Below are 27,644 nucleotides of genomic sequence, written 5' to 3' on the forward strand. Positions count from 1 at the left end.
ATGGCAGAGAATGAGGATTACATCTATACGAACTGTGCAAAGAAACCAATGCAGGGCCCAAGTAGCCCAGCTCATGCACCACCTCCCCATTTCTTACTTAGCTACAAGCTACCAATGGAAGATCTCAAGGAGACAAGTTAGCAGCTACTCAGTCTCTCTGGGACTTGAGAAAAATGGACCACCGAGACCCTACTGAAAGAGGGTGTTTGAAGCTAATGTACAGCCCTGCAGCAGAGATGGTCCCTTATTGCTGGCTTCCTCTGGACAATGGGGATGTCAGAGGCACAGTGGTTCCAACCCATCACCGCAGACACCACCTCTGTGAGAGTTCCAGCCAATATTTTAAACGGAAGTGTTTCCAGCTGAGTATGGGTGCTGCCTTCGGAGACTGAGCAGACATGAGGCTGTTAGATTAGACACTTGGGTGTGTTAGAAGTGCATCTGTGAAACGGGAAGTGAGGGAAAGATGGAAGGTATGTCAGTGAGAGATCATCTCCCGCCGACATAGCGCGAAGTAGACACCGCTTTAAGTAGATGTCAGTTACATCGCTCAGAGGAGTGGGTTTTTGACACCCATGAGCGGTGTAACTTACAACAACTTAAGCCATAGTGTAGACAAGGCTGATAGTTAGGCCAACAATTGCCCAATTTCCATTTAACATACAGGAGTAATTGACATTGCATTATAAGGGCCACAGTGTTACCAACTTTTGCTTCTTTATTGCAAGTCTCACAATATCGGGTTTTTCTTAAAACCTCAGTTAATATGATTGTAAGAGAATCTCAGCATTGATCTGAATGTTACTATTCCTCATGATCACAGAAAAATAACTTGAAAATGTGATCCAAGTGTATCATAAACACTCAAAATCAAAAGGCAAATAAAAAGAGCCTAAAGTATATTTTTAAAAATAATGATATTTAAAGCCAAATCTCAAAATTTTAAAATGTTTCGGGGTTGGCAATGTTGAGCTCTTCCCTAGGCCAACCTCCAGCAGTATTATCGGTCAGCATGGAGATATGAACATCTTTCCTGTATTGTACTGTGGATAATTTATCATGCATTTATCCCTTTAGGGGCAGTCCCAGCTGCCAGCTTTGGTATGAACCAAATAATTAAAGCTAGGTTACTTCAACTGGATTTCAATTTACTTTCTAAATCAATCGTCTTTGCAGCCAACTCGAGCTGATCTAAGTAACACTTGATCATTAGCAAATGAAGCATTCCTATTACATTATATCATAGCTAATAATGAGCTTATAAGTCTAGGGCTGCCAAACACCTGCCTTGGTGTAAATGACAATTTCAGTATGCTCAAATAGACACCCCCTTCCTCTCCGGTTAGTCACTCCTCCCGTCCCCCTCTTATTTATCAGCTTATTTTCTAAAGGTGGAGAAGATCCTATGGGCTGCTTTAAGTAATATTTACGGCCACAAGTGAGAGTTTGCCAAGATATCCCCAGTGGAATAATTTATTCTTAAATGTGATGTGAAAAAGGCTTTAGCTGGTAATAGACGTCGTAGATGGTTTTCATCTAAAGCACATCTTGGCGTTGACCACCCAAGAATGAAATGGTCCCATGGGATGGGATTCTAATGGAAGAAAGGTTATTGGCCTGTAAGTATATTATGAATACATCTTGTTTACCTTCCTGCAGCAGGGCATGCTCCGCTCCTGCGCTCCCTAGCACCACAGAAACTGCTTCGACTCCACCGGTTAGGAATCCACAATGTGCAATTTATTTCAAATCCCTCCATCAGCACGCTTACAGTTCCATGCAGCAATACTATTTACAGTACCTTTCCCCAGGGCCCAAGAGGAGAACAGGTCTTTCTTTCTTGAGATCTCTCTAAATCTGGGCTCAGTCGGTGCTGCTTCCCTCCCCCTTGCACTTCTTTTCTGTGTTATCAGCCCTTAGCTGCTCGGTTAATTAATTAATTAGCTGATGCCTACCAGCCTGATTAGATAATACCTTCTACTCCTCAACCCGACCTCCCTGGGGGAACCAATTAGTGCCAGAGTGATCAGAGTGCTGGCTTATCTGCTAACTCCCAGTTCTCTGTCATACTTCCCTTTCTGTTCTTCACAGTCAAGCCGGGAAGGAGCCAACTTCAAGTGTTACAAGTTGGTGCTTGAATTGAAACCTTGAATGACAAGCATTTGCACTCGACACGTTAGAATGGTTTTACAAGTATTGTCATCTCTGAATTTCTACGTGCAGATATTTAAACACCACCATCTCAATTGTTATAATGGTCTCTCTGCTGCACCTTTCCGTTTCTAAGGCGGCTGTCTGTCTCCTGGGAAAGTTGTCATTTTTTGAGGCAGAGCTGCTGAAGCATGTTACAGAGTTACCATGGAGATTAGGTTCAATGAAGTCTGCCCCATAAATAAAGTGCTCAACAACCACAACTCGGGTCACATCTTCAATAGCCTCGCTCCCATTTAAGTACCTAAATAAAAGGTCAGATTTTCAAAAGAGCTCAGCACGAAGGGTGCCGATCTCTTCTGAAAATCTGTCCGATAACATGCATTTCATACTGAAGTTTTGTACAGAAGGCTAAGGGAGGACAGAAAAGCCACGTGCTGAACAAAGTGATATTAACCACACACTGCAATTCTTACTAGTTTGGTCCTAGACGTGTAATGAGAAATCTGTTCTGAGCATAGTGAGAATATAGCATATAAAACCCAAGTCTTTTTAAGTGAATAACTAGCATCCAGACGTCCAACCCACAGGAGCATGAACCTAGTGTCTGTCTCAAAGCCAGCCAGGATACAGAAAAAGAGACGCGAACAGAGCAGAGAATCCTAACCGCAGAATCCAAAATTGTTTGACAATAGCATTCAACAGCTGAATATGGACCAGTGGGCTCAAACTTCAGCTCTGAATTACATCCTGGGCAACCTCATTAAAGAGGGAAAAGATATTGAAACATTTGTTTAACACACAGAGCCCATAGAAGGAAGCAGAGTAAAGTGGTTAGGTTGCCAGCACACAACCCACTCTGCTGAGCAAGAATATTAGCCATCAGCCTCTTACGAATTACATCCAGCTTCCCACTAACAGAAGGAGCTATGGGCAAAAATCATATTTTTACTGTTATTTCTCTCTTCTGATGCATCTTTAATTAATATTGTTGGGATAAATTCAGCCCTAAATTATACTCCGTGCAGCTCCAGATTGAGTGGTGCTCTGGTATTTGGAAAAGGGAGCGATACCAGCAAAAATATGAATTTTTGCCCATTCTGGCTCACATTGCTTGGACTGAGGATGCATCTCTGTTGAGCAAGTGGCTGGCTGACATTCTTGACGACTGGCAACAATGGAACAGACTCTCTGCCTTCCAAGAGGCATACTGGGAAACTGGCACTAATCCTCTCGTCCCTTCTGCTTTCCGCGGGGAGTCCTGTTCCTTTTAAAAAGTTCTCTCAAAGTTTCCTACCTTCTGTCTAAAATCATGGCTTGAAATTAAAGTGGAAAATTAGCCATTCCAGTTATAAGATTTTCAAGAATAACTGTCACATGAAAGAAGTTACATGCCCTGTAATCTGATCTCAAAGGCGGGCTGGGGCAATTCTGTACCCTGGTTTCAAGCATTGTTGTGCATACATCCCTTCTCGACACCCCCTGCACAAGGGCATTTCTTCTTGAGTGCTGTTACTGATCAGGGGAGTACTGCTGGAGGAGCCAAGGAAGTGAGCTAGAGCAAGGGGAGAGAAATCAGATATAAGCCTGGCTCTGGGATCTGCAAAAAGGAATTTTCAAGCTCGTTTGTTTCCTCGCCCGACCTTGCCAGATTGGAAACCAGACAAGAATGTCACTTCACATCTTAGTCCGAGAGAATTACAAAAAATATAACATTAATATGGACAATGCCAAGCTAAATAGTCCATAAATTGGGTGTGAACTTCCAAGTGCCATTTAAACACACACACACTTTTCTGTTTCTCTTTGTGAGGAGAATAATGGAATCCACCTACACCCTGCAAAATAGAACAGGATAGCACTAACAACATTCTGATGAAAATCAGCGCACGCAGGAGCGGATCCCACTCCATTCCACTGCTTCCGATGTCTATGGATCTGAATCGGCATGCAGGCATCCCGCACAAATCCAAGCTGTAAACCCTTCTCAAAGATCTCTTTCTGAGCGACTTTTATTGGTAGAGTTGCTAGTATTGACCTAAGGATGCATGCAGAAAAGAAGTACAAGGACACACGTTAATGAATCGATTACACAGGCTGTACTCACTCTTCAAACAGAATATCTGCAGCGGCACTGAAACACAGCATTCTGGGTGAGCCAGCAATTGGTTCATTAGCCCGTCTGTCTTTCTCCAAGCTCAAACAATGAAAACATTTTGAAAGTGCTACAGAAAACAAACCCTTGTTGAGATGGCTCAAGCATTTTTTGAAGAGCTCTAATTGAGAGAGGGTTGGTTATTTTAGGGGCAAGAAAACAAAATGCAGATTAGCAAGGCTCTACATGATGGGGGGAGGGGGCATTTTAGTGCTTCTTGATGCAGGATTGGCGCACTTGGCAAGAGTACAGTGGGCAGATATCATACAGTCATTGAGGGGAGAGAGAATGAAGGCTAAAAACAAGGTGGTAGTGTGGTCTAGTGGGCAGGGTGCTGGGTGGGAGTCAGGAGACCTACATTCTAATCTTGGCTCACCCGCGGTGTGTCCTTGGGCAAACTGCTTCACCGTTCTGTGTATGTTTCACGTGTCACCCTCTTCTCCATTGAGAAGTAGGGGCATTGCCAGCAGATCGAGGAACGTGATCGTTCCCCTTTATTCGACATTGGTGAGGCCTCATCTGGAATACTGTGTCCAGTTTTGGGCCCCACACTACAAGAAGGATGTGGAAAAATTGGAACGAGTCCAGCGGAGGGCAACAAAAATGATTAGGGGTCTGGAGCATATGACTTATGAGGAGAGGCTGAGAGAACTGGGATTGTTTAGTCTCCAGAAGAGAAGAATGAGGGGGGATTTGATAGCAGCCTTCAACTACCTGAAGGGGGGTTCCAAAGAGGATGGAGCTCGGCTGTTCTCAGTGGTGGCAGATGACAGAACAAGGAGCAATGGTCTCAAGTTGCGGTGGGGGAAGTCCAGGTTGGATATCAGGAAAAACTATTTCACTAGGAGGGTGGTGAAACACTGGAATGGGTTACCTAGGGAGGTGGTGGAGTCTCCTTCCTTGGAGGTTTTTAAGGCCCGGCTTGACAAAGCCCTGGCTGGGATGATTTAGCTGGGAATTGGTCCTGCTTTGAGCAGGGGGTTGGACTAGATGACCTCTTGAGGTCCCTTCCAACTCTGATATTCTATGATTCTATGATTCTATGGGGACTGTTACTCAATATGTGACTTCACACAGTGCCCAGATCTCAGCTGCGCTACTCTAAATAATGAACAATAGAGATATACTAAAGAACCTCTCCTATTGCCAAACCAGAAAAAAAAAACCATGAAATTATTCACCATGTGCTTAATGGGCCTTCCTTTCCCTTGCTCTGAGTGCTGAGTATCCGGCAGAATAATAGTAGCATTTATACAGCACTTTGCATCTTCACAGCATCGTGCAAACATGAACTACCCAGTCTTCACTAATCACAACACGCCTGTTTGGTAGGAAACCTATCCCCATTTTACAGATGAGGAGACAGACAACATTTAAGTGACTTGACTAAGGCCCCAGAATGATTTTGTGGTAGTGCCAGTGTACCACTTAGGCGTTCCTCCCTTCTGCTCCTTTGCTCTGTCCAACAGGTCACATCACCCTCTCAGAGTGACTTGACCAACCGATCTCTGACAGCCAATCCAACCTTTTGATTGTTTCCTTCCTTTCCTGTTTCATTAGTCAGGAGGAGGAGGAAACCAAACGGAAAGTTATTGATTATTTTTAATACAAAGACCTTTCCTTTCTAAGCACGTTGCTAAGATCAGTGATTTAAAGGACACAGTGGTGCGATTTGCCCCTCATTACTACGTGCAGCTTGTAGTTCACAATGCAGCTTGCAAAACTAGAGGTTTATCAACCTCAGAAAAGTGCTTGATTTCTTGCCTATAAAATGATCTAACCTTCTCCCAGCTACAGTACTTCTGTGAATGCTTGAGCAGCCACAACAGGGATTTAGTTTCTCTAATAGTTTGCAAAGCTAACTGGGCTCTGCAATGGTGCAGAAGTCCATGCTAGTGGATCTGGATGCAGGACCAGGGCCAAGGAGAGCAGGAGGAGATAATTCCTGCTGCCGATCAGCAGTATCTGGAGCACCACCAGAGAAGGTCATTTGAGAAAAGGGACAGCTGAACCTGGGGGAGTTCAAAGGTTTATGCAATGAGCAATCTGTTTTGAGGGTTTGCAAAGCTTGTTAGACTTTGTAAACCTTTTCCTCCTAACCTTTCAGCTCCGCTTGTCAACAAGGGTGAAGCTGCTTCTTTAAAAATGTGAGTTTCTGGCTAAACAGATGCCGGTGTTGCTAACGGGGATGGAAGACCTGGCTCGCTCCTCACTTTTTTCCTTCTCACTTCAAAATAGCTAAGCGCCAGATCTGTAGATGTGCTAAGCACTCGAAACTGCAACTGAAGTCAATGGGAGCTGTGCTTTGAACATAGCAAATGCTGCGTAAAGCGCAGTGCTCTGAAAACCCAGGGTCCTAGGGAGCTCATGTTGGACACCCAAAATTAGTGGACGCTTCTGACAATTTTGGCCCCAGGTTTGCTGAGCTTCAGTTTCCCAGGTATAAAATGGGAATAATACCCACTCATCTCACTGGAATGTATGTGAAGATAAATTCATTGAGGTTTGTGACGCACTCGGATCCTATGGTGAAAGAACCATAGAAACACACGGGAGGAAATTAATAATTTTGTGTTCAGGGGAGGGTTTGGATGATGTGGACTAGATACCTCCTGAGGTCTCTTCCAACCCTAATCTTCTATGATTCTATGATGTGCATTTAACAAGACATGGGACACACACACTGAATGAGGGGGATAAAACGAAATATTGATAATTACCCATTCACCCTTTCTTAAAGATGTGCTACAGTCAGACAGAAATAACGAGCCTGATTCAGACTTTACTGGGTGAGGCCTGTGTTATTCTGGAGGTCAGACTAGATGATCTTCATAGCTATGAAAAAAACCTTTTTGTAGAGCTTGTAAATTGAGCAGATTTACTTTGGAAACCACTGAAAGACAATAAACCTGGAACCCCATGATGTCCTTTTTACAGTTTCTTTTCAGAGAATAAATGCCCTTTAATGTTGTAAAAGATCAAACCATTTCCTGACTACCCAAAATTATTTTCTTTTAAGGGGAATTGAACTATTTTTTAAATAAATACAAAAACTGATTGCAATCCTAGATCATGGACCAAATACATGTACTGTCTAGCCTTAAAATCATGAACAAATACAAGTACACAGAAATGAGATTCAATCTCTCATCTTTTTTATTTGTTGTTGTAAGAATTAATGGCAATGCAAATACCAAAGGAATTTCAAACAGGAATTAATTCAGGGGAATCCTATGGCCTGTGGTATACAAGGGGCGGACTAAATGATCCCAGAGGTCCCTTCTGGTGTATTAATCTATGAATCTAAGATCTAGTCAGGAAGGCAGTTCCACGCTCTCCTTTAGGTATTTGTGATGACATTAACTTTTCCAGGAGAAATACAGAGCCCTGAACTCAAGTCTTGGCAGGTCAAACTCTTTCACGTTACTTTCAAAATGTGTTTATACATTAAAAAGGCTTTGGCCACAAATCTCATGGCCTTTAGAACAAAGGCATTTCTTTGATGTAGCTTTCCTACAGCTGAAACTAAAATCAGCAAGAAAGAAGAGAGAAGGAAGAAGATGAGGAGAGGGGAAGGCAAGAAGGGAGAGAGAGAAAAAAAGAAAAGTAGAAAGAGAGATAAGAATGAATATATATAAGCTACATATCCATGACTATCTCAAGAAAAGATAGGGAGGGAAATTAGACCACTTTCCTATTGTGATTTGAATGATCATCTCTTGGGAACCACTCAGATACTGAAAAAGAACAGGAGTACTTGTGGCACCTTAGAGACTAACAAATTTATTAGATTTCAGAGTAGCAGCCGTGTTAGTCTGTATCCGCAAAAAGAAGAACAGGAGGACTTGTGGCACCTTAGAGACTAACAAATTTATTAGAGCATAAGCTTTCGTGGACTACAGCCCACTTCTTCGGATGCATATAGAATGGAACATATATTGAGGAGATATATATACACACATACAGAGAGCATAAACAGGTGGGAGTTGTATATATATATCTCCTCAATATATGTTCCATTCTATATGCATCCGAAGAAGTGGGCTGTAGTCCACGAAAGCTTATGCTCTAATAAATTTATTAGAGCATAAGCCTTTGTGGGCTACAACCCACTTCTTCGGATGAAGGCTTATGCTCTAATAAATTTGTTAGTCTCTAAGGTGCCACAAGTACTCCTGTTCTTTTTGAGGATACAGACTAACACGGCTGCTACCCTGAAACCTGTCAGATACTGAAGTAATGGGTGTCATTATGAAAACCTGGATGAACACATATGCATGTATTCGGTTTGCTCTGTAGTCATGAATACTTAGTCTCTCACAGGCATACTTTTCACCCCATGTCATGCTATCTGAAATTATAGTCCTTTTTAAACAGGAAGTGCTCCTAAGGAAAAAAACTGCAGACAGACAGGCTTCCACACAACTTGAATTCCAGCTTGGTTGCTCATGTTTACCAAAGCTTATGCGCAGTCTGGAATTCTATACAATGCACAGACATCTGGTGGCTGAATCATATAACTGCAAGTAAACATACCATTATACTGTTTATGATGGACGATCTTAAACAGCTTTTTAAATATATAGTTTAAAAAAGAATTTCAGTTTGCACGACTGGCTTGTGAAACGCTAACATGTAGCCGTGAAGCAGCAGGTCAATAGTAAAGGCCACATCTAATCACTTTCCAGAATGTGATGTGCTTGACATTAAAGGCATGGCATGAGAAAAGGATTTGACTGAGAGTCTTTATTGTATTCCACACAGCAGCAAGGACTCAGCCACTTCACTTTAACACATGTTGAAATGTCTCTTATATTTACCAACTGAGACACAGTCACAAAACCCCTCCCAGTTTTTTATAACAATCAAAACTTTCCTAGCACCTAGTGTTGGTTCACGTCTTATCAGAACCTGCTGCCCACCCTACCAAATATACTCAGTTCTTTCTCCAACCTAAAATGTACAATAAGGACCTGTGTGATGGGATGCACACACCTCACACTGAGCCAGAAAGGGTTAAAGGACAGTACTGGGCCCACGTACACCCACCCTTCCAGTCCTGTGGAGCATGCGCCAACTGGAGCGAGGGCTGAAAAGCGAGCAACCCAGCTCAGAAAAGGAGAGAAGGACAGACCAACCCTGAAGGCTCCTTACAAGGGTGCCGGAGAAGCCTCCCCGTGGGAATAGGCCTGTATGCTGGTCCTGGTTAGGGCTAATAATCTGGTTGTCTTTTCTATTTCTTTTCACCTTCTATTGGACTGGAAGCTGAGCGAGAAGGGCAGGTGGTAGGAAATGACCCAGGGAGGGTAACCCAAAGGGCACTTTTGGGGGCCAAATGCTGTTGACCCTCCTAAGGCCCTGGGTCAAAGCAGGGTGGAATGGGCAGGCCTGGGTTCCCCTACCATTTCCCCTACTGCAGTGGGGACCCAAGCCACCTGCCCACCTCTGAGTAAAAGAGGGCCTGGACTGCGAGACCTACCCACTGGGGGATGGTGCTAAGTGTGTTAACCATTCGGCTACCTAACCCACCGAGGACTCTATTACAGCCTGCAATGGAAAGACTCCCCCTGCCTTCAGTGGGCTTTGGAGCAGGCCCTTAATGAATGACTCAGCCATGAGTGAGACTGGGCAAAGAGCAAAGCTATTTTATCGTCATCATTTATTATCATTATGCTGCCAGTATAAATTTATGCTCATCAGACGGGCTCATTCCTACTTGATTTTCAAGCTGAACCATTAGGGAAGTTTGCACTGGTTAAGCCTTTGCAGTTTTACACCTCACAGTGTCAACAGAAAAACCACACCCAGGATTCCCCTGGAATTCAAATACTCTTTCAGCCTGGGCAAATGGAGGTTCTTGCTCGTTTTGTCTCCGTTTGCACTGTTTCCAGCTCACAATTAAAATCCTGCTTTCAAAGAGAAGTTACAAGAAGAACAACAAGGCACTGATGATGGGTTGAAAGTTTTTCCTAAGAAAATTCTTAAATGTTTCAGTTGTGGTCATCCCCCCTCCTCCCGGTGTGCACTAAAGTGGCAAAGGAGGAAAAATGCATAGAAAGTAGCACTGAAGGTGGGGGAACAAGATTTTCAATGGACCACATAAATGAATGAGAACACATGAACACTTCTGGGTGCTAAGTGCTGTTGAAAATCTGGCCATTTCATTCAGCTCTAAGTGGGAGCTGAGCTTCTCTGAAAACCTAGCGTGGGATGTATAACCCATGTTAGCATGACCCTGAAATAATGGTCTGCATTACTAAAGTTACCTTGAAACTTCTGAGAATGGATTGCAGAAGCACCCTTTGCCACCAAGCCACTGAGTGATCAAGACCACAAGGCAAAGTCTGGGAGTGAGAGCAAAAAATACAAATGTATTTGTATTTAATTTTTGATCGATCAAAAGGATGCCCAGAAATCACAGAACATCGACTAGGGTGACCAGATGTCCCGATAAAACGGGACTGTCCCGATATTGAGCAGTTTGTCCCGCATCCTGACTGAAGCACGGTTGGGACGCCATTTGTCCCAATATTTTGTTCGGGCGCAGCAGCCTGCTTTTATTTATTTGGGTTTTTTTCTGCTTAGGCGGTGGTGAGAGGCAGGGGGAGAGACAGAGACACTCACCTGGCACAGCCGTGTCTTCGGTGACGGGTCCTTCAGTCGCTGACGGTCTTCGGCGGCATTTTGGCGGTGGGTACTTCTTTCTTTGGCAGCAATATTTATTACCCACCGCTGAAATGCCGCCGAAGACCCGGACGCGGTGAGTATAACAATTGAAAAGGAGCTCCCCCTGCGGCGGTTCCGATATTTTGAAGTTATCATCTGGTCACCCTAACATCAACTAACAAAAATAAAACCACCGAGAAGTCAACATATTACAAAAAAAAATCCATCTAGCCCTTAAGTAAAACTCATCCATTCAAGGTGTCATCCTTAGCTAAAGCATGAGCGAAATCCTGTAAGCCATGCAGCATGCCTCGAGGGTTAACATAATCCGGCCATGTCAGACCAATCTGGCAAAGGTCTCACTCCATATTTCTCGTCACTAGAAAATTACACTGAGTTAGAAGATGATCTTCAGGAGTTGGGTTAACTAATATGTTGGCAATGGCTTTTCAGTCACTGGAGATAAGGGAAAGTCACGTTCAGGGCTGTGTCGGCTGGCCATACATAAATCTTTTGGGGGCAATAACTGGCTCCTAGCATGCTGACCATGGCCTATTTGAAATGACGGAAAAGCTGTGGTCGACATTGTGAACCCCCCAGGCAAACTTGAGTTCTGTTCAGTGTGCCCAGGGGCATGTGCTGTTAGGGAGGATGGGAGCGAACCTGGGGAACATCTTCATTTTTTTTTTACTATAGGTAAGGATGGAGGTGGCACCACTTGGCAAACAAACTGATATGTAGGTGTAGATGCTGGAGGTGTTTATGCTTTGCTCCTGAAAACGATACTGAATCTAGCACAGTGTCCAGCTTGTATAACTAGACAATAGGGTGGGGTGACAAAGACCCTGTAATGTTGCCTGGAGGGATCATTCCCGGGGGAAATACCTGCCATTTGGTGCAATTTGGTCCATTCCAAAGGCAATAACTTTGCTCTTTAGAAGTGTTTTTGTGGGCCCCGGGGATATATCATCTCAGGCCGGGATCATTTAGCAGAATCAAGAGAAGGGGTGACTCCATCAGCGGCACAGAAATGGCCCCAACTCTATCGTCAGTTTGGTGGCAAAATGTTAACAAAGGGGTCCCAAGAACTCATCACTGCTCTGCATCCTTCCTCTCCCAGTACTGGCCCAATCTTAAGATAAGAAGAGAGGACATCTATCCAACTTAACCATGAATCACTGCAGTGTTTTAAAATGTCCAGGGAAATCATCATTAATATCGAAATTAATTTATCGACCTGAATCATAAATTCTTTTAAGCAAATGGCATGGCATATAAAGAGCCTTCACTTCAAGTAGGGTTAAGCGAAAACTCTCGATGGCAGAATGATTCCTTCTCAATTCTGTCTGCAGTTTGGGGAGTTAACAGAATAGTGTATCTGTAGTTTTCATGTCCAGTAGCCATATTTATCTAATTTAAAATGCTGAGCCACCCAACATGCGAAAAGCATACATCGCATGTCACGGACAAAGTAGAGAACATAGTTCACTAACAGAGGAGTCCATTTAATCCTCAGCTTTCAGAGGTCAGGAGCTCCTGAGGCCTCGATTCAGCAAGGTACCTGTGAGCATGTGCTTGAAGTATCTGGCACTGAAATGGGGTCTAAATCTGATGCTTTGTGAATCAGCACTCAGCAGCAGGAAGGTCCCGTAGCTAGTGCCAAGAGGCTAAAATTTTTCTTTTTCTTGTCAGTTTCATGACACGTATATTTCTTAAAGATCTTATGTGCTGATAACCTCTTAGAAAGTTTGTTTAAACTACGCGTACACGCTAATGGAAATTACTCTGTACTGTTTAAGGAAGATACTTACCTTGCTAAATTTGATGGAGTGTGAGCAAAACCTTTTAAGAAAGAGTGAATTTACCATTAATCAAAGGCAGAGGTTAAAGAACTGGAAAGTGAATTTGTCCTCTATTTTAGCCACAAAGTATGGCAAAGCCTTGTATGTGGGTTTATTTATTATTATTATTAATGACTGTAATATACTAGCTTGCACTTATACAGCACCTTTCATCCAATGATCATAAAGCATCTAGACCAAGGATTAACCCCCACATGTTACACACGCACATAAAGTTGCCATTAAAAAGTCTCCATTTGCCAACACAACTTACACAGCAGTACTGTGGCAAAGCCAATGGACTGCAATGAAGAATTCAGTTCCCTTTGCTGTAGTGATATCTTAGCTGCCAATGACCCCCTACATTTACAATGGCTATACTGGTAATAAAGGGCTGGATCCAAAACCTAATGAATCTTTGGATCAGGCCCCATATACAACACACAATACAATGGATTCCCTGTTCTGATACAGGTTCCTTGGTGCTACTGTAATAATAAATACTAATGACAACGGTGTGTATATAGTCAAAAACATTTCCTTTTGGGATATTGTGCAGCAGATAATTTAATTAAGGTGGCTGGTAACTGGATACATCTACCTTACAGCCGATGGCACTCGGTTGGTTAATCTGATGATAACTTCTTTGTACTGTCCACTCCCAAGTAATCTGCGCTCTACAATCGCTCTCGCTGCTGTTATAAAGAGATGGCAGCTGGGTGGCTTTCTGCAGAAGGCATGAAAGTTGCTAAATTGTTCCTTCTCTAACAATAAATGACGTGGCAACCTTGCTTTTAATCTCTCTCCTGGAGTTTAACCTCTTGCCTCTGAATGCATAGCCATTCCTTATACAGACGTCAGTGCTTTATTTTACATAAAGCATATACACCACTGTATAGAAAATGAACACCACTGAAGCACAGGGGTTGATAACTTAGTAATATAGTGTCCCTGATGGGTCTGGAAGCATCTGTATACAAACACCATAAACATGAAACTTGGGGACTTTTTAACTTCACACCTCCGGCTCCATACCCACCTCCTCTGGCCTAAACCCTCTGCGAATTGGCAGCTGCGCTATTATTAGACCTCCTAGGTATGCTCAACTCCACCCACCTAACTGTTCTCCGAGGATCCTGATAAACGAACTTGGCACGCAACAGAGCGCTCAAATTAAAATCATCTGTGTAAACACATCAGAATGCTGGTTACATGCAACATCCTCAGCTTCACAGCTGATAGACTAGACCTGGCTGTCTCCAAAACCAGCCTCCCCAGCCCGATTGATTGTTTGCTTTTTGCACTGCAGAGAGTTTGTTTTTATTGGAGGGGAGGGAGAACTCCTCACTTGTCTCCAGCACTGAACCCCACTGTAAGTCAGCTAAGTAACAAAAAGCATCTGGGCAACAAGAACTGTATATGGCCGCTGTGTTATTGCCAAAAGGTCATGCTCATTTCACTGCCACTAAACCATTTAAGCTGGGGTTCAGCCTTGGAAGACAAATTATTTTGATAACTTGGCTTTGTCAACACAAATAACTTTTCTACACTAGGAAAACTCTGACCTGCATCAGTGATAGATCGGGGTCGCACTATTCCTAGATCTCAATTCTGAAAAACAATCCTGTTTGGAACAACACTTAAACATGTGCTTAACTTCCATTGTAGTCAACAAGACTTAAGCTAAGCATGTGCTTAACTGCTATCCTAAACAAGGATGTAGAAGACCTGGGTTTAATTCCTAGCTCTGCCATGGGTTTGCTGGGTGACCTTGGGCATGTCACTTCCCTCCCTGTGCCTCAGTTTCCTTCTCTGTAAAATGGTGAAAATGGTGCAGGCCTCCTTTGTAAAGTGCTTTAAGATCTACGGATGAAAAGCACTATACTTACAGGCTTAAGAGGTAGGTATTATTATTATCATTATTTATTGAGCATGTGGTTACGTGCTTTCCTGAATTAGAACTCTCGTCCAGATACACCAAAGTGAAAACTTCTCTGTCGTGCTGGTGTCTGCACTGTGCCTGGACTTGGTCAATAAACCTTGCGAATTTGCTCTGATTGCAAATCAGGCTGTGCCTACAAAACCAGCACAAGATTTGATACGCTGGATGGTCTCTGCCCCAGACAGAACTAACCCTGGAAGAGGTAGGCGCTGCAGGTCAGGACTGACAGGGTGCTGTAGCACCATAGCTTGCCCCAGCCTTGAAATTAATAGGCATCATGTTTAAAACAAACAAAAGGAAATATTTCTTCACACAATGCACAGTCAACCTGTGAAACTCCTTGCCAGAGGATGTTGTGAAGACCAAGACCATAACAGGGTTCAAAAGAGAACTAGATAAATTCACGGAGGATAGGTCCATCAATGGCTATTTGCCAGGATGGGCAGGAATGGTGTCCCTAGCCTCTGTTTGCCAGAAGCTGGGAATGGGTGACAGGGGATGGATCACTTGATGATTGCCTGTTCTGTTCATTCCTTCTGGGGCACCTGGTAGTGGCCACTGTCAGAAGACAGTATACTGGGCTAGATGGACCTTTGGTCTGACCCAGTATGGCCGTTCTTATGTTCTTGTCTCACTATAGGCATTCCTCTGCGTCCATCATGTTTAGCCATTACATCCCTGAAGTAAAGCACAGTAGCTCCAGCCAGCAAAGGCTGAATTAGACCTAGTAGTAGAGCTTGTCACCATTTTCCAAAAATTCAAATCTTCATCTTCATCTCTTTTCACAGAACATTTAGAAAAAAAATCACCAAAATCTTTCACCAGTTTTCACCCACCTCTACCTAAAATTATTTAAAAGGGAGACTGTATTAAACTGAGGGCAAGTTTTGCAGATCCTAGATTGATTTCTATTAAATCCTTGCATGCAAACAATACTAGGGTTGTGATCTTAGGCTAGTGTAGGCCTAAACTGTGTGTTAGTGATGGGTCAAATTTAGATGGTTTTGTATGGATAAATGGAGATTTGGCTCTATCTGGAAACTGGGCTGGAAAATTCCTGTGAGCAGGTTTGTTTCTACTGCTTCCTAGCTTGTATTAAAAATGTGACAGCAGTATTGTCTTGAGGTACGCCCATTTTCGCTGCTGCTTGTGTAAATGTTTTTAAAGCATAATACAAATTCAAACCCGGCAAAGTTAACCTTGCTTTTTCAAACCCACAAAAGTTGTGGGTTGTTTTAGGCTTAAGATTTGCGCAAAGGTTGCAGGGTTTGTTATTCAATCCAAACATCTCTGATGTTTTATAGGATCCAGAAACCAGGATGATACACGGTCTTGGTCCTATAGCTGTTTTCTGTGGCAATCTTGCCTGTGAAGCCAGCCAATGGATGCTATGTGTTACATTCCACGGAGATGCGCTCTGAAGGACGACTCGTCATCCTTTATGAAAGTGCAGACATAACACTTCCTCTCCCACATTCAATTTCTACGGAGGCGCACTGGCTGGGGCTTAGAGAGAGCATTATTCATTGAGATATGGTTTGTGATGGCAGTATGGTATACATACACCAAACCCATTCTTGGAATATTTGTAACAGGATATGGGTTCTATGACATGCTATTAACACCACCATGCATTCCTCATGAGAGAGTACCTCAGAAGGCTGTTATATTCCCAATGGCAAACCAGCTTCACTTCTTTGGACATCAAAAATCACACACATCTCACAAAAGGGCCACTCCTGAGACAAAAAAAGATACAAATACAGAACATCGTCTGTTCCTAAGGTTGTCCTGTCCTACAACTCTTTATTGAGGCCAGTCCCTATATGGGGATCTGCCCTCATGGACTCCTGCTGCGATCCATAGGATTCCACACAAGTATAGGAATTGTGCCAGTGGACCCCAATGTTCACTCCCTTCTCAAGTAGGTGAGCATGACAAGACAAAACAAAACAAAAACCCTCCCCTCCGCACTGTAATAACACACACACACTCACAAATCAAAGGAAGAATTAAGGTCAGTAATATAAAGCAAAGCTAACACTCTTATAGAAAAATCCTGTTGAATAAGGATGAAATAAATAGTGTTCTATAGAAATGCAACAGCGTTCTATAGAAATTACTCTAAAAATTGATTGAATTGAGCAGGGCCGGCTCTGGCTTTTTTGACGCCCAAGGCTAAAAAGCCTCCCGCCGCGTCCCCCCACCCCCTCCAAGCGCCGGGAGGAGGGCGGAGAGCCGGCTGGGGCTCCGCTCTCCCCGGTGTCCAGAGCACCAGGAGGAGGGCGGAGAGCCCGGCTGGGGCTCCGCTCTCCCTGGCGGCCAGAGCGCTGGGGGGAGGGCAATGAGCCCAGCTGGGGCTCCGCTCTCCCCGGCGGCGAGCCCGGCCGGGGCTCCGCTCTCCCCTGCGGCCGGAGCTGGAGCGCCGCGCCGCGCCACCCCCCTCCAGGTGCTGCCCCAAGCACAAGCTTGGTGGGCTGGTGCCTGGAGCCGGCCCTGGAATTGAGAAAATGGTAACCTTTCTCTAGTTCTTTTTTTTTTAAGTATCCTGTAGAGATCTATAGCAGGAATATAGTTTTCTATTAAGATGATTCAAAAAGCAAACAGAAAATTTATCATTGCTTAACACTCAATCTTAAAAGCATTTGCAAACAGGAATAATTCCATTTAGTCCAATGGAACTAATGGCATGCCAAAAATTACTCACATGTACATACGTGTTTACAGAATAAGAGTCTTAGATAGGAAGCTCACTGAGAGACTGTATTATAGTTTTACAGATATTATATATTTTATCTAGCCTCACCTAGAAAATGTTGATACACATACTGGTGTTCTGTGACCCAATCAGGAAATGAAATTGAGTAAGATGGCCAATTTAAGGTGGCCTTTAGCCTAAAGCATAAAGGGGGAGGGATAGAATTAAGTTTGAAAGTTTCATTGTGAATTTCCTGAGTTTCTAACAGTTAGGGTTTTTAAAACTCTCACAAGATCTTTATTCATAATTCTTATACAAATTAAAACATTATTAATAGTGACATTTTGATTTTGAGACTGGCCACAAAGTGGTAGGTAGTTTCCAAGCATGCACAATATATATATCTATGTATACATATACATTGTATATATATATATACATATATATACATATATATACACACACACACACACACACACACACTATATATATAGAGAGAGCATCACTCTGTATCACTCCAGAGCAGTGGTTTGCGGCCTGCAGGGTTACCTGTTAGGGTAATCCGCTTGTGGGCTACATACAGTTTGTTTACATTTGCACGACCACCTGCAACTCCCAGTGGCCGTGGTTTGCTGTTCCCGGCCAATGGGAGCTGTGGGAAGTGTTGCGGGCGCATGGACCTGCTTCCCGCAGCTCCCATTGGCCAGGAACGGAGAACCACAACCACTGGGAGCTGCAGGTGGTCGTGCAAATGTAAACAAACTGTCTGGTGGCCCGCCAGCAGATTACCCCGATGGCCAGTGTGTGGCCCTAGAGACTATAGTGTCTTGTCCTCCCACATATTAATTCATCCACCTTCCAACTAAGAACCAGTGAGTCTAATCTGTACATACTCCAATATACCTACTCTAGATTCCATTATTTTCACCCTTCAATATGTCTGCTCTAGACACATTATAGAGATTCCCCTTTTCCCTCTCCAATGTACATGTACAGCCAGAATCCCCAGAGAATCTCATACACTTGAGCAGGGGAGTTACTTCTGCTTCTTTCTTCACAGAAAGCAGAGAGAAGCTGATTTACAGGAAGCCACTGTGTGTCCGCCTTCTCGCACTTTAGGTAATTTAAAATTTTCAGCTTCCACCGCTGCCCACCAACAACTTTGTCAAACCAGTCAAGAAGCCCCATGTATATATGCACCCAATGCATCTCCTCTTCCTTCTTCCATCCATTCTGGGTCCAGCATGCTGACAGAAACCAGGCATCAATGATCACCCATTGACCAATTTGAGGGTCCTTCTCAGCACAATGTTCAAATCATGCCTTTAATTTACCCTGATTCACCCACAAGACCTCAATATACCTGGTATAGGCTGGGTCTATCATCAAGCAACTGCATTTCACCCAACTCACAGGGCATACTTAAATTTTATGTGACAACAGATGATCATCTCCAATCTGGGGCAAGAGGAAAAAGACAAGGTTGGTATGGGGATTTACATAAGAACAACCACTCTGGGTCAGACCAATGGTCCATCTAGCCCAGTATCCTGTCTTCCAACAGCGGCCTGTGACAGGTGCTATAGAGGGATTGAACAGAACAAAGCAATTATTGAGTGATCCATCTCAAGTCGTCCACTCCCAGCACCTGGCAGTCAGAGACTTACCCATCTTGACTAACAGCCATTGATGAACCTATCTTCCATCTTTTTTGAACCCAGTGATGCTTTTGGCCTTCACAACATCCCTGGCAATGAGTTCTACAGGTTGATTGTACGTTGTGAGAGAAGTATTTCTTTTTGTTTGTTTTAAACCTGCTGCCTATTCATTTCATTGGGTGACCCCTGGTTCTTGCGTTGTGTGAAGGGGTAAATGACACTTCCTTATTCACTTTCTCCACACCATTCATGATTTTATATAGACCTCTATCATATCCCCCCCTTAGTCGTCTCTTTTCTAACCTGAACAGTCTCCCCCTTTTTAATCTCTCCTCATATGGAAGCTGTTCCATAACCTAATTATTTTTGTTGCCATTCTCTGTACCTTTTCCAATTCAAATACATTTTTTTCAGAAATGGGGTGACCAGAACTGCACCCAGTATTCAAGGTGTGAGCGCACCATGGATTTATATAGTAGCATTATGATATTTACTGTCTTATTATCTCTCACTTTCCTAATGGTTCATAACATTCTGTTTGCTTTTTTGACTGCCACTGCACATTGAGCAGATGAACTATTCAGAGAACTATTTATTCATAATGACACCCAGATCTCTTTCTTGAATGGTAACAGCCAATTTAGACCCCATCATCTTGTATTTGTTGTTGGGATTATGTTTACCAATCTGCATTGCTTTGCATTTATCAACGCTGATTTTCATTTGCCATTTTGCAAGATCCCTTTGTAAATCTTTGCAGTTAGCTTTGGACATAGCTATCTTGAGTAATTTTGTATTGTCTACAAACTTTGCCATCTCGCGGTTTACCCCTTTTTTCCAGATCATCTATTAATATGTTGAACAGCACTGGTCCCAGTACACATCTTTGGGGGACCCCTTTATTTACCTCTCCATTCTGAAAACTGACCGTTTATTCTTACTCTTTGTTTCCTGTCTTTTAACCAGTTACCAGTTCATGAGAGGACCTTCCCTCTTATCTCATGCCTGCTTACTTTGCTTAAGAGCCTTTGGTGTGGGACCTTGTCAAAGGGAAGGACTACATTGAAAACGCTGCTGCAGTGCAATTGTGCTATAGCGCTTCAGTGAAGATGCTACTATGCCGATGGGAGAACTTCTCCTGTTGGCGTAGTTAATCACCTCCACCAGAGGTGGTAGCTACGTAGGTGGGAGAAGCCCTCCCGTAGTACTGTCTACACATGGGGCTAGGTCACTTTAACTGTGTCGCTCGAGGGGTGGATTTTTCACAGCCCTGAGCAACGTAGTTATACCAGCATACGTTTATAGTATAGACCTGGCCAAAGGCTTTCTGAAAGTCCAAGTACACTGTATCAACTGGATGCCCCTTATCCACGTTTGTTGACTCCTTCAAAGAATTCTAAAAAATTGGCGAGGCATGATTTCCCTCTACAAAAGCTGTGTTGATTTTTTGCTAACAAACCATGCTCATCTATGTGTCTGACAACTCTGTTGTTTACTACAGTTTCAACCTATTTGCCTTGTACTGAAGATAGGCATACCAGCCTGTAATTGATAGGATTGCCTCTGGAGCCTTAAGAAAACCCAAAAAACAACAACAACAACAAAAAACCACAGTGTTGTATTAGCTATCCTCCAGTCATATGATATAGAGGCTGATTTAACCAATATATTACACACCATGCCTAGCAGTTCTGCAGTTTTGTATTTGAGTTCCTTCAGAATGTTTGGGTGAATACCATCTGACCTTGGTGACTTATTACTGTTTAATTTATCGATTTGTTCCAAAGCCTTCTCTATCGACACCTCAGTCTGGGACAGTTCCTCAGATCTCTCACCTAAAAAGAATGTCTGAATGTGGGAATCTCCCTTGTAGCCTCTACAGTGAAGAATGATAGCAAAGAAGTCATTTAGCTTCTCTCCAACGGCTTTATCTTCGAGTGCTCCTTTAGCACCTTGATCGTTCAGTGGCCCCACTGATTGTTTTGCAGGCTTCCTGCTTCTGATGTACTTAAAAAATGTTTTGCTGTTAGTTTGTGTCTTTTGTTAATTGGTCTTCAAAAATTTTTTTGGCCTGCCTAATTATACTTTTACCCTTGACTTGCCAGAGTTTATCTTCATTTCTATTTTCTTCCGTAGGATTTGACTTCCAATTTTTAAAAGATCCATTTTTTTTGCCTCTAACCACCTCTTTTATTCTCTTGTTTAGTCATGGTAGCATTTTTTGGTCCTCTTACTCTGTTTTTTTTATCTGGGGTATACATTTAATTTGAGCCTCTCTTATTGTGATCTGAATTGCAATAATTTTTGCCTGGCAATTTATACATAGAATATATGTAAGCATATGCATATACATTTATACCATTACACAATGATGACAACCATGTCATAGATTGTGGAACCATGTAATAAATTTCAGAGCTACGTGATTAATTTGTCCACCATGTGATAAATTGCTAGCCTCACCTGTTCTCTACCCACTAAATCCACCTCCTCTGGGATGACTAACATTCCAAACTTCTGAGCAGCATAAGGCAGCCATCATTATTTAAAATGCCACAAAAATGTTTCCTTCTTTCATCCACCTTTTACCAGTCCCTCTTCATGAAAAATGCTCTAATCCAAGACCAAGGATTAGCATTATTCAATAAAGTCTGAAATCTGCTGAACTATAAAAATCTCCTGTTCTAGCTCATATAAGCAGAAATCCATCCGTCCAACCTCTTGCTTTATAAAGTACCTCCATACCATACAGACTGCATACATTTCTGCTTCATTTGTGTTAGAAGACAGCTTGTGCTAAGCAATCGATTTTTGTCGGTCCCTTGAATAATTGCTTAAGAAAGGACTCAATATACATATGTACGTATAAAAATACATGACGGTATAGCATGGTATAAAGGTTTTATCACCATCTGTTTGGGAAGACCATGTTACTCACAAGTTGCAAAAGTCACACAGAAGTTATATCAAAGGAGTGCTAAAAAAAGTTTCACATCACTCCAGACCATCCTGTGTTCTCATTATGCCACAAGCAGTATTTTACAGAGAAAAACTGGTTTAGAAATGTTGTAGAGAATTTAAAAAAATGATCTCACCATTATTTGGCCCCATAGTATCTGAGCATTTTACAATCTTTAATGTAGTTCTCCTCACAACAACCTGTGAGGAAGGGCAGTGTTATAATCCCCATTTCACAGGTGGGGAAACAGAGCTAAGTGACTTGCCCCAGTTTACACCTGTGGCAGAGTAGGGAATTGCACCTAATCTCCCAAATCCTAGACTAGTGCCTTAACAAATAGACATTCTTTCCTCCCCAAATTGTACTCCTACCCTGCTCACAATGCAGGATCAGAGCCATAGAAATTTGTTTCTAACTTTGAGAGACCACAGGTTTAAAACTGCAATAATTTGATTGATAGGAAACTATCAGGTTTCTGGCAGGAATATTCACAATTCCAAATTTGAAATTTGTGTTCCTTCAATATTCTGCAATAATCACTTAAAAGTCACTATTTATGTGAATGTTCCACACAGTAAATTTGTTCATAGGATTGTCCGTCTAAGCAATCACAAAAGGGATGTGATCATAGTCCAAGTGAATTTGTTTAGAAATTCGTGGAAGGATTTCCCCCCCAGCATTCACACAGCCCTAGTAATAATGTACAGTAGTAGGTCTTTGCCCACCTGAGACAGACACTAGAACTTGGTTAAAATATTTTCTCCTGACTTTTCCAATGAGCTGAACTGAAATCCTGCATCCCTCTTTTCTGAGACACCATTTAAGTTTGGCTGATCCTCCTAATCATCTTGGATAGGCCCAGCAAATCAGGAACATCGGAGAAATGCCTTGTGACTTATGCCACATGACCCATCCTGATGAACCAAGCTCACATTTGAAACACACACTGATTGACATTCTGACAACATTTGCAAATATTCAGCTGGAGCAGTAAAGTTCCCCAAAAGCTTACATGGACAACTTGGTGACATGCAGAATCTCTGAGCAAACAACTACTGGCTTGGGGATGCAGTCCGAACACAAAGCAAGACCAAATCTGTATACTTTTGTGGTTCTAGTTGAACTGTGTTCAATGAACTTTGAGTCACTGATCATATTCTTCTTCATCACCAGTGTCTTCAGCTAAAAGTACGCCATAATGTAGTGTATACAGATCCATCATTGCCTGCACTTTGTGCCGTCATTTACCAAATGATCAGGTAAAGATTTTACTCCCACTTTGTAGAGGTGCAAATGATGGTACAAAGTGCCGGGCAATGGAAAGAACATCCTTTCTTATGTACAGTACCACACACTACTGGGAGCATGGAAACTGGTTAGCCATGAATAATTCAATGCTGGAATGAAGCAGCAGTAATATATTCCCCAGCCCTTTTTTGTTTGAAGACAAAGAAGGTTTTTTAAGATTCTCCTATATAATTGCAATACATTTTGGAGCAAGGCCGTGTTAATTCTTCAAGTTTGGCAGCACAAAGATGCCAAGAAGAATATGTTCGTGGGGAAATCTGAGAATTAACCCTTGAATGGCCTATTAATACTTTGATCAGAGGAATTGTTAATGCCTATACCTGGAGAATAGTTTGGCCAAGTATTTTTTTTTTTAAATCAGCTACTTCTCTCTGTTAAAACTTTCAAGACTTTACCCCATAATATCTTCCCCCTCTCCCTTAAATGAAAACATTTGATCTTTTCCAGGAAACATTTTAGAGGAACAAGTATTTAGTTTCTAATATTTCTGGTTATTTTAAATATACACGTGCCTATTAGCCGATTAACGGACCTAAGAAAAACAACTTGTACTGCAGCAGCGGCAGCCACCATTCCTCTGTCTACAAAGGAAATGTATAACCCGGCTGTGGCAGCTAGAGTAAAACACAACATCTGTTGATCATTGGCAACACGCTGGCAGGGGCTCCTAAAATTGGAGCAGGCTCAGTCTGTTTGTGCCTCTTCATTTCAGACCTGAAACCTACAGCCGTCTGCACAGATTGCACCAGCCGACTCCACAGATTTGCTGAATTAGCATGTCGACCATCCCACCCCCCCAAAAAACTCAACTGAGTGTCATATTGAACAAGGGCAAGGTTATGTGGGCTTAGCGGGTGGACAGAGGCCATGGAAATGTGGCGCTTTTGATATCATTGATTCGCTTTAATAATAACGACCTGATGTTTTCCATTGTAAGCACAATTATATTTTTGAAACACTGGGGCCAAATCCTCAGCTGCTCTCATTGGCTGTCGCTCCACTGAAGTCAAATGGCACGATGCCCATTGGCATCAGCTTAGACTCTAGCTCGCTATGTGTCTGATTTTAATACCAAGGAGAAAAATAAAAGTTTAGGCGAAAATGCATCACAATTCTGCCCTAACTTTGCCCCGGCAGGCCCCCGACATAGGTCATTGGAGAATTTCGCTGAAGGCATTTGGCATTAAGATGTGGCGTTCTAGTTTAATACCAGTAGAAAAGCTAGTTAAAATGATTAGCGATCACCTGCCTTCGTCACTGGATTGTTTGCTTTTTTAAAAAATAAGAATTATTTTCTTCAGTAAAAGCCACCCTGCGCTTGAGCCCTCTAGTTTAACTTCTTATTCTGCTTAGCTAATGCTCCAACAGCGGGATAATATTTTTTAAAGCAAAGTACTGATGCTGTCCTCCAACCACCTCCCTCCTCCTGTTCTTCCCTTTCATCTGTCTTAAAAGCATGCCACCATGTATTCCTGGGTCTAGCACATGTCAGGATGAGAGAGCATCCGAACTCTCCTCATTGCCAGTGAAATCATATAAAAACAACCTTTCATCAGTTGTTTGATAAGGAGGAAAAGGGAGAACTCTATGCTGAAAACTTCTCCAAAACGACACTGTCTAAATGCTGCCCAGCTACTGTGCTGGAATCCTTGGACTTCATCAACTCACAGCTCCCTATTCACAGACAAAAGAGCAAGTAAAATGAAACTGACTTACTGCTATGGCTTGCAGCCTTTCCTTGTGCAATTCTGCCTCCGCCATCCTGGAGAAAAGGACACAGAGGGAAGAAAGAAAAGAAAAAAAAAAGCGCTGCAGTCACCAAGGGAAGCGGAGTTACACCCCAGAGTATTTGCAAAGAAAGCGGTGCTCTTTTGCAGGAGTCAACCACTTTGGGAGGCACTGCAGACTGGCTTACGAGAGGATCATTTTAGAAACTGGACCAGTGCCTGCCTGCCTGCTTCCCAGCTGTACTGCTAACTGCATTGCATGGCTGCTTCTGTGCGCTGTTGCTGTCACACAAGCCATGTATGTGCTCCAGAAGCAGCTGAGTACAGGGATCGCTCGCATGGCTATAATTTTTTCCCTTGACGTCTCAGCTCATTTGCTCCTCCTATGGAGTGTTGGGTCATGACAGGAGCTCAACATCAATAGCGTGCATAGTAATCAGAACCTGCCTGAATGCAGCAGAGACAGCTGTATGGCAGCATGCCCTTAAAACAGGAACTCTGGGGCGAGGGGGATAGAAGTAGCTATTCAGGAGTTAGGCACAGCAAACCTAAGGTCTAAACTGGTTTGGCTCGAGAAAAGGAGATTGTTTGAGTGACTAGAGAGAAACAATACCTGGGTAGACTTTCAGAGTATAGCACGCTAGTTTGTGACTGCCATTATAATATGGCCTGTTTAAGGAGATGCCAAAGAGGTGACCCTTCAGGAGCATGTCTCAGAGGGTAGGGAATATGGTGAAGCCCACATACTGTATATACAGATCGCACACAGAACCACTATGTTAAAGAAAGTTAAGGTTGAGAAGTCAAGCACTCAAAAGTGGGGGACAAAGTATGTGATAATGTATTTGATGACTGTATCATAATGCATATGGCTCCAGGAGACTAAATTAAGATTGTGAAGGCAACCTTAATTCTCGCAATTCCTAATTTTTGCATACTTGGCTTTGCAACCATTCAACATAGGAAATTACACACATGTAAAATAAAACTAAGTTTTGTTGTTGTTGTTTTTTTTAAAGAAAATCAAATGAAGAAATGGAAATTCCATTGCGTGGCATCAATACTGCAGCTCCCTCTCCCCCTCCCAGCCCCCCATCAGCAGGCCACAGACCTCTGCCACTTGAACGAATGGAGTAACTGATAGCCTCAGTAAGTTGGCATTCTCTATGTGGACCAGCATCAGAGAGGAATGAGACGTATATTTTGCCCCTGAGTTTCAAATATATTTGCTGACAGCAGAGGAATTCTGAGATGTAAACAAAACAAAAATTCAGCTTGGGGCAAACAATCTGCCTGGAAAATTTCAGCCCAAACAATTAAAATCTTGCAAAGTGAAAAGCAGATGAAAACAGGTTCTTATAATGGGAAATGTCAGGCAGCCTTAAGCCTAGGCCGTGCTACCAGCTCTGCCTATGGTAGATCAGCACTTTGAGCTGGGGTGTGATTTCCAGCTCAGGTGGACATACACTTGCTACCTCTGATTAAGTTAGCGCACTAAAAATAGAAAGTAGCCGTGGCAGCTCAACTAGCGGAAAAGGTTATCTGCCTCGAGTATGTGCCCGTCTGAGACCCTGGGCACTTACTCAGGGCAGGAAGCCTGCTTGCTAGCCCACTAATGCTGCCACAGCTACAGTCCAATTTTAGTGCACTAGCTCAATGAAAGCAATCATGAGAATGTCTTCCCGAGCCGGGAATCAATCCCCTCCAGCTTGAAATGTAGATATACACTCAATCACATTTAAGGGCATGTCTGCACATGTGTCTCGGGTCTGCACGTATTTTCTTTTGAGGACTTACAACCTGAAATAACAAAAATAGGCAACAGAGCAGGTGCCTCCATTTTTGGATGACCAACTAGCTTAATGATTAGAAGAGCTGAGCACCTCAAGCACAGCGACAACTCAGGGTGCTCAAAACCTCTGAAATCACCCCTAAGACGTACTCAGAGGCAGGCAAATTTCATGGCCACTGTTGAAATTGTGCCTGCTCACTGCACGTGACAAGGTGCACCTGGCTTTCAGAAAACATAGCAGAGGCCGTAGCATGTACACATTGTGCTTCAGGATTAAATCTGCCTTATTAGAAAGAACATCTAGAACAACACAGTAAACAGAAGAATGACTTTTTGCTGAGCAGTAAGCTCTATGAAATATAGCCCTTCAGATGGGAAAATGCACTGAACATGAGATACTCTTGGTAACTTTTATATCCAACGGGCAAGGTTTTACTGCCCTCTCCCTTAAAACCAAACATGATTTCCCTACAGAGGTTACCTTTCAAACAGGTGACAGACACTTGATGGGGAATCAGTCAGTAATTCCAGTTTAATATGGGACTTGTTCCTGTTTAAACAATCTTTGCTATTAAGCACATCTCGGGATCTTAGAAAATTCAGTCTTTTTTTTTAATTCTTCAAACCCTTTTAGCATCTTGTTTTTCTCCAGAATTTCATCCTCAATGGCACAGTATGGGCCCCCACAGGTATCTGACAATACTGCCGTCTGTTTCGCAATACCCTGTCATGCTGCAGACAGATATA

The 27,644-nt window shown here is 42.8% G+C and overlaps 1 protein-coding gene across 7 annotated transcripts in view; it reads right to left on the reverse strand.

Moving 5' to 3' along the window:
* PALM2AKAP2 (PALM2 and AKAP2 fusion) overlaps nucleotides 1-27,644 on the reverse strand; it is a 498,698-nt gene that overhangs the window by 367,074 nt on the left and 103,980 nt on the right. For 3 of the 7 annotated variants that reach the window (XM_005292153.5, XM_005292152.5, XM_005292150.5), the window contains exon 1: nucleotides 25,095-25,467. The exons of 1 other annotated variant lie outside the window; for it this stretch is intronic. In XM_005292153.5, the coding sequence (XP_005292210.2) occupies nucleotides 25,095-25,139 (45 nt within the window). In that variant the 5' untranslated portion in view covers nucleotides 25,140-25,467. Of the gene's footprint in view, nucleotides 1-25,094; nucleotides 25,482-27,644 lie in introns of those variants that run through there. 3 more of the 7 variants (XM_024109973.3, XM_042850392.2, XM_024109975.3) reach the window with 3 other exon arrangements.

This window comes from Chrysemys picta, chromosome 6 (genome assembly GCF_011386835.1).
Source record: "Chrysemys picta bellii isolate R12L10 chromosome 6, ASM1138683v2, whole genome shotgun sequence".
NCBI lineage: Eukaryota > Metazoa > Chordata > Testudines > Emydidae > Chrysemys > Chrysemys picta.